Here is a 13,305-nt window from a genome sequence, read left to right on the forward strand (position 1 = left end):
CCGAGTACGACCGAGAGAGACGAGATCTGTTAAAACTTCTTAAAAATTCTTAGGACGAGGGAACACACTGGCCTTCTGGCGCATCTGTGCGGTGACCCTGGCACTGCATTTCACAAGAGCGAAGGTTTTGCGGGATTTCCGAGGTCAAATGTGGGTAATACCTATAAGAAAGGCTCGTTTATGACGTTGACTAAAGTTTTTCGAGCCAAGAAACAAAGGATAATGGGCGAGAGAAATAGAAAATATGCCGGACCGCCAAGTTTACACTGCTACCCAATAGATGACGCCAGGCTGTCCTCTCGTTGTAAGAGGTTTTAAGGAACCCAGTTCTAAGAGGTCGCAAGAGTGTGAACGGGTCCTTTACCCACTTGAATGTAAAACGTATAACACAGAAAACAAGCATCAGAACAAAGACCAAGTAAAATGCAGTATAAAAAAAAGCAAGCGTCGGAGCAAAGCGCAGGAGGAGAAGAGAGAAGTGAGAGAGAGAGAGAAATTAGCATTTATTGAAAGGAAGACAGCGAGGTCAGCCAGCGCTTTGTGCCGGCTTGCTACGCTGTGAAAGAAGATGAAATTAAAAAAAAAGAAAAGGAAATAAAAAGAAATAGTATAGACAAAGATAGCAAAGATACGAAGAAAGAAGATAAAGAGATGAAAAGAAAAAAAATGCGCACGCACACAATACACACACACATACAAACTCACAAAACTGTTATGTTGGCAAGTGTTGGCTCACTTTGCAGCACACTGGACTGCAGTTCCTTAAAGTGTTTGTTGAAGATGTGTCTTCTTAATGAAATGTAAAAGAGCTTCAGTGGCCTTGTAACTGTCTGCAGTGGAAGGCCAGGGTCCAAACAGAAGCTTCAAGTCCACCTGGTCCTCTTCCTTTAATTTCAGGCGAGTCTTCAGTGCGGTCCTTTCAATACTGTAATCCCCGCAGGCACACAGGACGTGTTCGATGTTATGAATTGTTCTACACGATGAACAATCGGAAGATTCAGCTTTGCCAATTTTATGAAGATAATATTTAGTATATGCAACATTGAGCCGCAAACGATGTAACACCGTCTCAAGTTTCCTTGGTAGTCCTCGTGGTATCCGGAATTCGAGTTTAGGATCAATACGATGAAGGCTGTAATAGTGATATTGTGGATTTTCCCATAAAGATAGTGAGATTTCATTTCCGATAGATTTGATTAAATGATTGGCATCAGATCTTGAAAACGGAATAGATACAGAAATTGTGCTCTCGTGGGCGTCTTTAGCGGCTCTATCGGCGCACACGTTTCCAATTATCCCGGAGTGGCCCGGTATCCACTGCAAGATGAAGTGATGTCCTTGATTCGATGCATGCTGAATAGCCTGTAAAATATCATGGACTAGTTGTGAGTTAATGTTGTCTTTTCTTATCAAAGATAGAGCGTACAACGCAGATCTGGAGTCGACAAGTATTGCCCAACATCGTGGGCTTTCAGTGCCCGCGTGTACAACAGCTGCACGAATAGCTGCTAGTTCTGTCGCTGTTGATGAGGTGGCGTGGCTTAGTTTAGCCTTTATGTATGTGGCTGTGGATGGAATGTATACCCCCAGGGCTGAAGATGTGGGAATTGTAGAACCATCGGTGTAGATATGAGTAAATGACTCGTAAGTTCTTTGAATATATTCGAGAGATATCTGTGTAATTACCGGGGAAGGAGCTGAATTTTTTTTAGTGATTCCTGGTATGCTTGTTCTTATTTCCAAGTGAGGGTACTTCCAAGGTGGATATTGTGGAATCGCAGCTGCCTCAATTGAACTTGGCATATAGTCTTCTAGTACCATAATAACTTGCGCAAAGGCAGATGATGGTCTATATTTGACAATGTCCACCAGGTGGTGTTTATACACTCTGGTTTTGTGTCGTAGATGAGCTCGCAGTGTTTCTTGCGTCCTTAATATTGCGGGAGATTTCGCACGAGATTCCGCCAGAGTTCCAGAGGTGGAGGTACATTTTGGCAATCCAAAGCAGGCACGAAGTGCTTGAGCTTGCGCGCTTTCAAGTTCTTTAAAACAAGACCGCGAGACACGTTGCATGACTGGCAAACTGTAGCGCATAAGACCGACAAATAGAGCGTTATACAGAGCCATCAGCGCCGATACAGAGCATCCCCATCTGGTTCCACTGATCATTTTGATTATATGTGTAAACGAGGTGAGCTTTTTCTTTAACCGTTTAATATGGGGTCCCCACGTCATTTGCCTATCGAGAGTCACGCCCAAAAATGCATGTTCGGAGACATATGGGATTGGGATTCCTTCTAAGTTAATGGGGTATCTGTATGTTTGTTTCATTGTAAACGCCAACGCCGCAGACTTCTCTGGTGATATGTACAAGCCTCGGCTGCTAAGGTACCGTGCGGCAATGTTGAGGGCTTTTTGTAGCCTGGCTCTGTTTATATATAAAGACTTGCTCGATGACCAGAAACATATGTCGTCAGCGTATAAAGATACATGCACAGAAACAGGGAGTACCTTCAGAAGGCCTATAAGGCATATGCTGAACAGCATTGGACTGAGTACCCCACCTTGGGGAACCCCCTGTTTGACCTCATGGAAGTCAGTGTTGCCATCTTGTGTTGATATATAGACTTTTCGTTCTTTAAGATAGCTGGAAATCCATGTAAATAAGCGCCCTCCGAAACCAATCGCCTTCATGTCGGAAAGTATGGCCTCGTGTTCTACCGAGTCGAAGGCTGCTTTTATGTCAACGAATACTGCGGTGGTGACCTGCTTGACTGATTTCATTTGCTCTATACTAGACACTAGATCTATAACGTTGTCAATACTGCATCTGCCACGTCGGAAACCATTCATGGATGAAGGATAAATGCATCTATTTTCAAGATCCCACTCCATGCGTGCAAGCAGCATGCGTTCCATTATTTTGCTTATGCAGCTAGTTAATGCGATCGGGCGATATGAATTGATATCGAGTGGTGGTTTCCCTGGTTTGAGAATTGGTATTACGCGAGCGATTTTCCAATCTTGGGGTATAATGCCAGTCTCCCATGAGGTATTGAATAAAGTGAGTAGGGCCATTCTAGCAGTTTCCCCCAAGTGACGTAAGGCTGAGTAGCGTATGCCATCTGGACCTGGACAGGACTTAGTGTTGGATGTGGCAAGTGCTATGTCTAGTTCCTTCAAGTTGAAACGGTCGTCCATAGAATTACATGCACTTACAGCGACGTGACCATCTGGGGCACCCTTGCTGTGATTGTTACCGGATGGGCAGCTTGTAATCTTTATGCAGAACTCTTCTGCCACGACTGTTTCGGGTATTTGCCGTCTCAAAGAAATGGCTCTGAAGGGGTGAATTTGCTTTGGCCTTACGCTGAGGCTTCGCGTGATGTGCCATATTCGGGTAGTTGGCTTCCTGGGATCAAGGCCGGAACTCAGTGACCTCCAGCGTCTTCTTGAAAGTTTGTCTAAGTGCCGCTGTACACGTTTTTGTGCTCGTCTGGAAGCCTGAATATCTTCAACGTCTTGTGTTTTTCTTGCTTTTCGTTCAGCCCTTCGACGGATGGCACGAAGACGCTCATATTCTCCATCAACCGTTGTCTGCGGGTTTGTCACGTTGAAATATTTTGTTGCTTCTGAAGTGGAACATGTTATGGCATTCACAAAGGATTCTGTTCCAGTGAGCATAAAACTGACAGCTTCCATTTTTTCTTGAAATATTTTCCAGTCGGTAGAAGGTACCGAGAAGCGTTGTTTGGAACAACGCAGACCTCTCACTGTGGTGTATGTCGGTGCATGGTCACTTCCGTGAGTTTCAATGTCAGCGAACCATGTAGTTTCTTCAGCAAGACCTGAAGATGCAAACGAAATATCTAAAGGGCTGTTCACTGATGCACCTTTAAAGAATGTAGGACTTCCATCATTTAGTATTACGAGATCATGGTTTAGCGTAATTCCAAGTAATGCCCTTCCTCGAGCATTATTCTTCGCACTTCCCCACAGTGTGTGGTGAGCATTAAAATCTCCTGTCAGAAGACGTGGTGGCGGGGCTTGTTGGAGAATAGCTTCAAGTCTCTTAGTGTCAAATTCTGCTCGAGGAGGTATATAACCAGTTATAACACTGAATGAGATATCGCCTTTTTTTATAGTCACAGCAATATATTCATTTGTCCTATGGGACGAAATATTGTGCTCAATAAATGTGAGATCTTTTCGAATGCCGAGTAATACTCTGCTAAGACCGGTTTCTCTGTGGGAGTGAAGAAGCTCATAACCAGATAATCTGATGTTAGGTCCTACTCTTGATTCCGAAATTGCTACTACAGGAAATTTGTGTTTGAAGAGGAATTGCCGAAAATTTGACAGCCTATTTCGAAAACCTCTTGCGTTCCATTGAAGGACAGTGGCCTCACTTCGTAATTTATCTAGTGACACCAGAGCATCACGAATGGAAGGACAGCATCAATCAACGTAATAAGCGCTTTGGCTATAGGCGAATCCCAAGAGCAAAGAAGACTGCGGATGACATTGACAACTGTCTGAATCTTGGCCTCAGACATTGGTGGTTGCTGTCGTGTAGACTTCTCTTCGGGTCGTTTGGTTTCTCCTTCTGATTTATCCGTGGATTTTGAAACTTGTGTGGGAAGAGTTGGAAATTCATCTTCACTGTTCCACTTGATTGGGGGACTACTCGTGTTTTTCTTCGCGTATTTCTGCAGGTGTCTCAGGTTGGACTGCTTGGCTGATGAGGAGTCTTCGCTCGTTGGGAGTTCTTGAGCTGCAGATGGTTTCTTTTCCTTTGACGCAGTCGTTTTAGGGGTCTCTTCTGCCAGTTGTTCTTTCGATGCGAGCAGCGCCGCTTTCGCGGACGCATAGCCAACTTTAGCTTGGCTCTTGTACTTGTATATCTTTTGTTCTCTTTGGTATGCCGGACAAAGATGAGATGTCGAGTCATGAGCTTTGCCGCAGTTCGTGCAGAGGGGGTTGTCTGCATTGCAGCCGGTGCGTTCATGTGGTCCTCCACAGCGTGTGCAACGTGACTCTTTCGTGCACGCGGTTCGAATGTGTCCAAACCCATTGCATTTCGAGCATTGGCGAGGTTTCTCTACAAACGGTTCCATCCTGTATCTTGTATATCCAATCGTGATGTATTCCGGCAAAATGTCTGTGTTGAGGACAACCTTAACTACTTGGGACGTGCCTAGCCGACGAACGGAGATAACAGGCGCCGTAGCTCGTATAGCCACCTGAAGTTCCGTGTCGTTTATGTCTGACGGTACTCCGTATACAACTCCGATGGCCGATTCACGGGGAAAAGGCTCGTAGGCCTGGACAGGGATGCCTCCGATGGTGGTCAGTGCAAGCAAAGCTTTTGTCGCATCTCTGTTTCTCGTGTCTATAGCGAGTAGATTCAGCCTTCGGTTTGGCCTGACAAGGATAATTCCATCTGGGGCAGTCATCTCTAGCTTCTCGGTGATTTTCAGCGGATTGATTGTGGCGATTATTTTGGATGGATCTTTTGGCTTCAGTACCACTACAAGGTGGGGATGTTCTTGTTTCGTGTTTCTGACGGTCTTATTACTTGTCTCGGAGCTGCTGGAAGCTTTGCGTTTTTTGCGACTCTGGACCAGGTTATATGGGTCGGAATCGTCACCGGGATCGTCAGAGATGCTCTCGTAGTAGGAGATTGTGCTCGAAGCACTTGACGTACCCATAGGCAGATCTTCCATTTCGACTGAAGGTATGTCCTGGCCGGAGGAAGGGCCGGCCTCGGCCATGGCAGATGAGCGATCGACTCAATTCGAAGAAAATGTTGCCTTTGGCTGGCCAGGGAGGTGAGAACTTTGATTAAAAAGGAAAAATATAGAGACGAGCTCAGGATCAACAACGATAAGTTCGACCAAGAGAGAAGTGAATCTCGCTTTGTTTTAATGCCGAAGCAAACCCACATTTACCACTTCAGATGAGTGCACGCGAATGAGCGTGGAAGGCAGCAGTGTTGCGGAATGGGCACCCCCATTCCATTCCCATTCTATTCCGGGGAATAAGAGTTTTCGATAATTCAATTCCTTTCAATTCCTAGGAATGGAGACACCGTGCCCATTCCCACTCCTGGAATGGCTAAATCATTCCATTCCATTCCTCTAATTCCTAAACGTAAAAATTGGCACTTCACAGCTACATTGTGTTGCCGGCATAAGCAGCATAGAGCTGACATAATAAATGCAAAAACAATTTAAAAAAAAAGCTTAAAAAAAAACAACATTAATTTTACTAAGCAGGCCACAGGTGGCACAAAGTGTTTATTTACAATATACCAGTGTTGCGGAGTTGCCACTCCGGAGTTGGAATGATTCCGGAATCATTCCGCATTTTCGCGACCCCGGAATGGAATGGGAATTTCATTTCATTTTCATTTATTATTCCCTCAGGGCCCGAAGGCATTACAGAGGGGAGTGGGCGGTCGACACATAAAAGTAACATAGTTAAACGAGGCAAAAAATACAAAAAAAAAACACACACACACACACACAGAAAAAAAAAAAACAAAAAAAAAACACGCGCTACGCATCATTTGTTAAAAAGTTGGTAATAACATTTTTAAAATCAACAGTGTTAGTTATTGAGACTATATGTGCGGGAAGGCGATTCCAATCAATGGAGGTTTGGGGTAGAAAAGAAGCATTAAAAGTGGATGTGCTACAATGGGGAATCCCTACCTTTAGGTCATGGTCTACACGTGATGATATGTACGATGGTTCTAAAAACAATGCTTGACGGAGAGCGGGGTTAGACTTATAAATCTTGTGAAATAAACATAGACGAGATATTTTTCTTCGGAAAGAGAGATCAGGCAAGGAAAGGGACGATTTCATGGAAGTTACGCTGGCTGTACGATGATAGTTGGAGAGTATGAAACGGGCAGAACGATTCTGAATAGATTCGACAGCTGATGCAAGGGTGATACCAAGGCTCCAGATAGAAGCTGCATATTCTGGTTTAGGACGAGCTAAGGTTTTATAGAGGAGAAGTTTTAACGAAAGAGGAGCAAGCTAAAAGTTACGTTTGAGATAGCCCAAAAGCCTATTTGCGTTGTTAGTGACATATTGGACGTGGATATTCCAAGAGAGGTCGTTGGTTATGTGAATGCCGAGATATTTATAAAAGGACACAGAAACTAGAGTAGAATTGTTGATAGAGTAGGAAGGACAAGTGTTGTTATAATGAGATACTCTCAGAGATGTACATTTAATGATGTTAAGCTCCATGAGCGATTCCTTGCACCATTTGCAGATGTTGTTAATATCAGCCTGAAGGGCGGAAATGTCAGAGTCGTTAACTATATCTTTATAAATTACACAATCGTCAGCGAATAAACTAATAGAGGAAGAAACATGCACAGGAAGGTCATTGATATAAACAAGAAATAAGAGTGGTCCGAGTACGGAGCCCTGACGGACACCGGAGTTAACAGGTGAGGGCGAAGAATTAGTGTGATTAGTTCGAACAAATTGGAAGCGATTCGTTAGGAATGATTTTATCCATGTGAGGACATTGGGATCTATATTAAGGTTACTAAGTTTATGAAGAAGTAGCCGGTGAGAAACCTTGCCAAAAGCTTTTGAGAAATCCAGGAATATGCAGTCAGTCGTAGAACCCCGGTCTAGAGTGAGGTGAAGATGATGAGTTAATGTTAGCAGTTGTGTATCACAGGAATAAAACTTTCGAAAACCATGTTGAGCTGTGTTAAAAAAAGAGTTGGAGTCAAGAAAATTTACAAGATGTGAATATATTACGTGTTCAAGAATTTTGCAAGGGATGCTTGTTAGAGAGATCGGGCGGAAATTAATAGGATTATGTTTATCGCCGCCTTTATGAATTGGAATCACCTTCCCCACCTTTTAATCACTGGGTAATATTCCTTGTTCGAGAGACTGGGAAAAAGATAAGATAGAATAATGCTTGAATACGTTTTAGTGTTCTTTAGAAACTTAACAGTTACATTGTCGACGCCGGCTGCCGAAGAGCTCTTAAGATTTTCAATTATGTTAGCAATCCCTTTAGATTCTATAATGACAGGATACATTGGCAAAAAGTTACAAACTGGAGCTGCGGTAAAGTTGGAAATAACAGTGCACGAAAACGCTTTGACAAAAACATCATTTGAAACAAAAGAACACTGATCATATGGTACATCTACTCCGTCAGCCATTCTAAGCGCAACATCGGAGCTTTCAGTGGGGTTAACAACTTTCCAAAATTGACGGGGGTTGTTTATTAACATAGATGGTAACAGAATATTAAAAACATGAGCTTTTTGCCTCTACAACAGCATTTCTGTACACGCCCGCAGCTAGATGGTACGATGCCCAAGGCTGTATACGTCATCCTTCAGCTTAGCAGCACGAAACAAACGCTTCTTTTTATTTTAGAGCCTTTTTAGAGTCACGGTTTACCACGGCGATTCAGGTGACGACGTTATGTTGCGAAGAGGTACATGTGCCTTCATCAGTGATACCACCTCATCTTTGAATAAACGCCAGTTGTCTGCGACTGAGCGCCCGGCAAAACAGTGCATATATCGATCGAAAAAGAGACTCATTTCATTGTTAATCACATCAAAGTCCGCTCTAGCATAATCGTGTATTTGCTTTATTTGTTTTGATTTGTGGGAACTGGAAATGTTCAATATGAAATGCAGCAAGGAATGATCACTAATGCCCGGCATGTAAATCAATGAAGGAATAAGCTCGGGCGATGTTGTTAATATGAGGTCTAAAACAGAGGCAGTTGTAGTTGTAATACGCGTCGGTTTCGTAACAATTTGTGAAAAGCTAAAGTCCAAGCACAAGTTCAAAAACTCACTACTCTCTGAAGAAAAGTGTCTGAGGCTAGCACCCATATCTGACCATACTATGGCGGGGTAGTTAAAATCACCCAGCAGCATTATTGGCGTATTGGGAAAACGGATCATGACTCCGTTAATGGCGTCGTGTAGGCTTGTAACAAAAGTGGCACTTTTAGAAGGAGGACGATGGGTCCATATTACATGAGCGAATGACGTTTTAGCGAACAGCGACATTTGAGCGAATCGACGTTTTAGCGAATAACGGGGACGCGCGTTAACCCATCCGCCGCGCTGCGCTTTCGCCGCTTCGCGGCGACAGTCTGCGGCGGCTCATTACAAAAATGTGAACCCATTTGGCCCACCCGAAAACGCCGCTTCGCGGCGTCCGACTATTCGCTAAAGTGTCATTCGGTCAAACGTGGGCGTTCGCTAAAACGTCATTCGATCAAGTGAGTGCCTCCCGGAGGACGATAACAAACGCCTAAAATATATTTTTTTTTTGTTTTTAACTGAAGACAAACCCATACAAGCTCCAGTTCAGAAACAATACTGATTTGAAATGATAATACGTTTTCCGCCACCGCGACCAATACGCCACCGACATTTTTTTCGCCCCTGTCATGACGGTAAAAATTGAAACGTTTATGACAGTTTAAGGTTTCATCGTTACGTATTTGGCTTGACAACAATGGAATGGCGGTAACGATGAGGGGAATGAAATGGGAATGGAATTAGATGTCATTTGCCCGGAATGTAATGGGAATGGAATGGGCCCGGTTCTTTATTATTATTCTTTGTTATTTTTTTAAGGGGGGGGGGGGGGGGTTACGTTCAGCTAAACGGAGCCAGTCAGCGAGTCAGTTGCTCAAAGAAAAATGTACGGGAAACTGCTAGCAATACAAAAAACAAGCGTCAGAGCAAAGACCACAGGGGGGAGGGGGGGGGGGGGGGGGGGGTGGAGGGGGTGGCGGTGGCGCCTTTCACGGACGCGCAGACGGCGGGCTCTACTGGTGTTACACGAGAGCGAAAGAAGAAACCAAGCACCAAGCGAAGGAAGCGGCAAAGAAAGAAGCCGCCATGCGCGGCTCCTCATCGTGCTTCTTGTATTACTTTTTCTTTTTTTTTTTTTTTTTGCGACGGCACGGAGATTGAACGCGCGCGCACAGACTGGGATCTGGGAGCGGGGGGCGACTCATAACTCGCAGAGCTCTGATGACTCGTCGACTCGGACGCCGCCGCAGAAAGATGATCGGTTATTGTTTTCTTGTAGTTCGAGGAGCGTTGTTTAGCAGGCGGCCAACCTTGCTGCATTCCACGTTCATTCGCGCGCACTCCTTTGAAGTGCGAAAAAAGCCACATTCACTTCTCACTTCTCCTCTTGCGCTTTGCTCCAACGCTTGTTTTTTTATACTGCATTTTTTTGCGTGTAAGTTTACCTTTTATTTGGTGTTTGTTCCAATGCTTGTTTTTTGTGTTATAGTTTTTTTTTTTTTTACATTTAAGTGGGTTGGGGCTACAAGCAAGCTCGGGTTCTCGCTCATTTCCTTTGACATTAGTCTCTGCATACTTTGTTTCAGCTGCGATTTTTTTTTCTTCAATTGTCTATGAGTTTGACAATGTCAGCTTTATGCTGCTTATGCCGGAAATATTGCGAAATGTAGCTAGCTGTCAAGTCCCAATTTTTACGTTTAGGAAGTAGAGGAATGGAATGGGAAGGACTCAGCCATTCCAGGAGTGGGAATAGGCCCAGTGTCCCCATTCCTAGGAGTTGAAAGGAATTGAATTATCGAAAACTCTAATTCCCCGGAATGGAATTGGAATGAAATAGGGGTGCCCATTCCGCAACACTGTAATATACTGCAAACATTGAGAAAGCCCCTTGATACGTCGATGTTTATTTAAGACATCGGTCTCGCGACCACGTGGCTCGCAACAAACAGCAAAACTTAAATCCACTCATTTTCTTTTCTTTTTTTTAACTTTTTTGCATTTGACTTTTAGGACATACACGGCCAGCGTGTTTGTTTGATAAGACAATAAAAATATCCAGTTCGTGCGTGGCGCAGAAATAAGCTATATTACTGTATTTTTTAATTACTGCCACACGGCTAGTACACTGCTGGAAGCGCGACTCCATGGACAGCGGCAAGAACACATCCATTGCACTGCCAAAATGCAACCTCTTGGGCGCAGCACGACGGACCGTATAGTAGCGGTGTAAAACCATCGGTAGTACTAGTGACAGTATCGATAGTCGCCAGAAATCTGACTATCGATAGTAAAAAACTATCGATAGTTCTATCGATAGTCGGCCATCGAAAAACTATCGATAGTACTCGATGATGTTTTGTCTTCAGCAATGTAGCGAGTAGAGCGTCCTTCTCGCGTTCGGTGAGATTTGGGGCCCCCGATGGCTCCTTTATTTCAAAATGTGAGCACGAAAACTACTGTCACTGTCAAAATATTCTGTTATTGACCGAGAATAAACACACAATCACAGATGTGAAGAGCATTCGTGTTAATTTAAAGTGTTTCGCACTATCGATAGTCGACTAATAAAAAAACTACCGATAGTACTATCGATAGTCCGCTAGTGAAAAGCTATTAATAGTACTATTGATACTCGACAATAAAAAAACTGGTGACAGTTGACTATCGATAGCTCTGCGACACTACTGATAGTTTCGGAAAAACTATCGATAGTCAAATTATCGATAGTTTTGCATCACTACCGCATAGGACACGAAACCTGTTTTAAAGCGCATAAATTCACGCTTGCTTTACGAATCTCGATATTTATTATCATATTCAATTTATTTTTTGGGTGGTTCGCCTGCCCTTTTCCACCCTTCGCATACTCATTCTAGTGTTTCCTCTACAGAGTGCGAATAAAATTCGATGATATACGCCGACTGCACCGTTTATAGTTTCGTTGCACAACTTTTAGCGTGCAGCTTGTTTATTAGGGAGTTTTCGTAGATCGTCTTCGCCGTCCCGCAAGGCCCTCCGCAACCCGCTACGATAGCGGGAACTCCACAGTCAAGGCTATCGGCGCGCAGGCGCAGTAGCAACTTCTTCGTTGCGGAACGCTTAGCGGAGGGGTCAGCGCGGTCTACGAAAACTCCCTATTTTCTTCGCGAATAATGTCGAAAAATGTCTTCCACGATGGCCAGACTCGATCTGTCCTCTTCGCGCTGATCGAGAGGCGGGTTCAAGCAGCAGACGGTGTCAACCGATTCATTCTTCTACCTCGGTGTCGGTTGTTCGCTTTGTGGCGACGGGTCGCGCAGTCAGCGTCGACAAAGCTAGCTTCACATCAAGATACGATTAACGGGGTAATACCGCACCGTTCGAATTGACATTCCCCGTGTTTCCTCAACCACACCGTCCAATTGATTTCTCACCGCCTCAAACAGGGCCCAGGACAAGGAGCACGATTGCAGACCAGAGAGCCGAGACGCGCGGAAGCCAAAACCTCAGTGGCAGCTATCACCCAGCTCTCCTTCTCAGTTGCTCTCACAGCAACAGTCCCGCCTCGTCTTGCGCGGGACGGTCTTTCTGCAGGTCTAGTCAGTTCGGTCACACCAAGAACGGTGACGATAGTCTACTTCACCTTACGATGGACCTCACCAGACAGCACGAGAGCCATCGAAACCAAGCCAGTACCTTCTGAGTGTCGCGTGACCCTGCATCCCGCTCACGGTGCTGGATTGCCTGGGGTGACTCGTAGCGTCCGCAGCTAGGGTGACCACCTTTCTGCTAGCCAAATGCGGGACACGCGGGAGCGGGAGGGGGGGGATTTACGAACACGCAGACCACGAACCGAGGCTCTATTAACGCATTTAATGTCTTGTGCTGTTTATACACCTGCAAATTGCATTGCAGCAATTAAGTTAAACTCATTTTCACTCCCAGGGATATATTTGTATGTTATCAAATGTGTCGAAGTTGAAAGCATAAAAATCAACTGCCGCAGAACTCAATGCATCAAATGAAATTAAGAAACGGTAAACCTTTTCCGGTTATTGTTTCCTGTCAATGCTTACTTTTATCAACATGTTCATACGCACATTGTTAACATTATTTTCTTTTTCGAAGGTTGTGAGGCTTTTTGCCTAATGAGACTGTCTTAACTTAAAAAAAAAAAAAAAAAACACCATTTCTGCAGCAGCTTTTTTGCATTAACACCAGTTTTGCGGAGTTGCCACTCCGGAGTTGGAATGATTCCGGAATCATTCCGCATTTTCGCGACCTCGGAAGGGAATGGGAATGGAATGGCGGCAACGTTCAGGGGAATGGAATGGGAATGGAATGGGCCAGGTTCTTTATATGTATATACAACGGGCATAGTGGCGGGGGGCCGAAGGCGTGGGTATAGAAGACGAAAGAAACCCTTAGTGAAAAACAGCAACAACGGACGATTTAATCTTCGACGTTTCGGCCGGAGTCCGGCCTTCGTC

The 13,305-nt window shown here is 44.5% G+C and overlaps 1 protein-coding gene across 1 annotated transcript; it reads right to left on the reverse strand.

The window, feature by feature from the left end:
• Positions 1-732: 732 nt before the first annotated feature.
• LOC115311828 lies at positions 733-5,774 on the reverse strand. Its single transcript, XM_040214535.3, has 2 exons — positions 4,664-5,774; positions 733-2,543 (listed from the first exon to the last, which is right to left on the reverse strand). Exons 1-2 carry the CDS (start codon positions 5,772-5,774, stop codon positions 763-765), a joined length of 2,892 nt encoding a protein of 963 aa, XP_040070469.3. The 3' UTR covers positions 733-762.
• Between the last annotated feature and the right edge of the window lie 7,531 nt (positions 5,775-13,305).

Source organism: Ixodes scapularis, unplaced genomic scaffold (assembly GCF_016920785.2).
Source record: "Ixodes scapularis isolate PalLabHiFi unplaced genomic scaffold, ASM1692078v2 PGA_scaffold8__174_contigs__length_109621045, whole genome shotgun sequence".
Lineage (NCBI taxonomy): Eukaryota > Metazoa > Arthropoda > Arachnida > Ixodida > Ixodidae > Ixodes > Ixodes scapularis.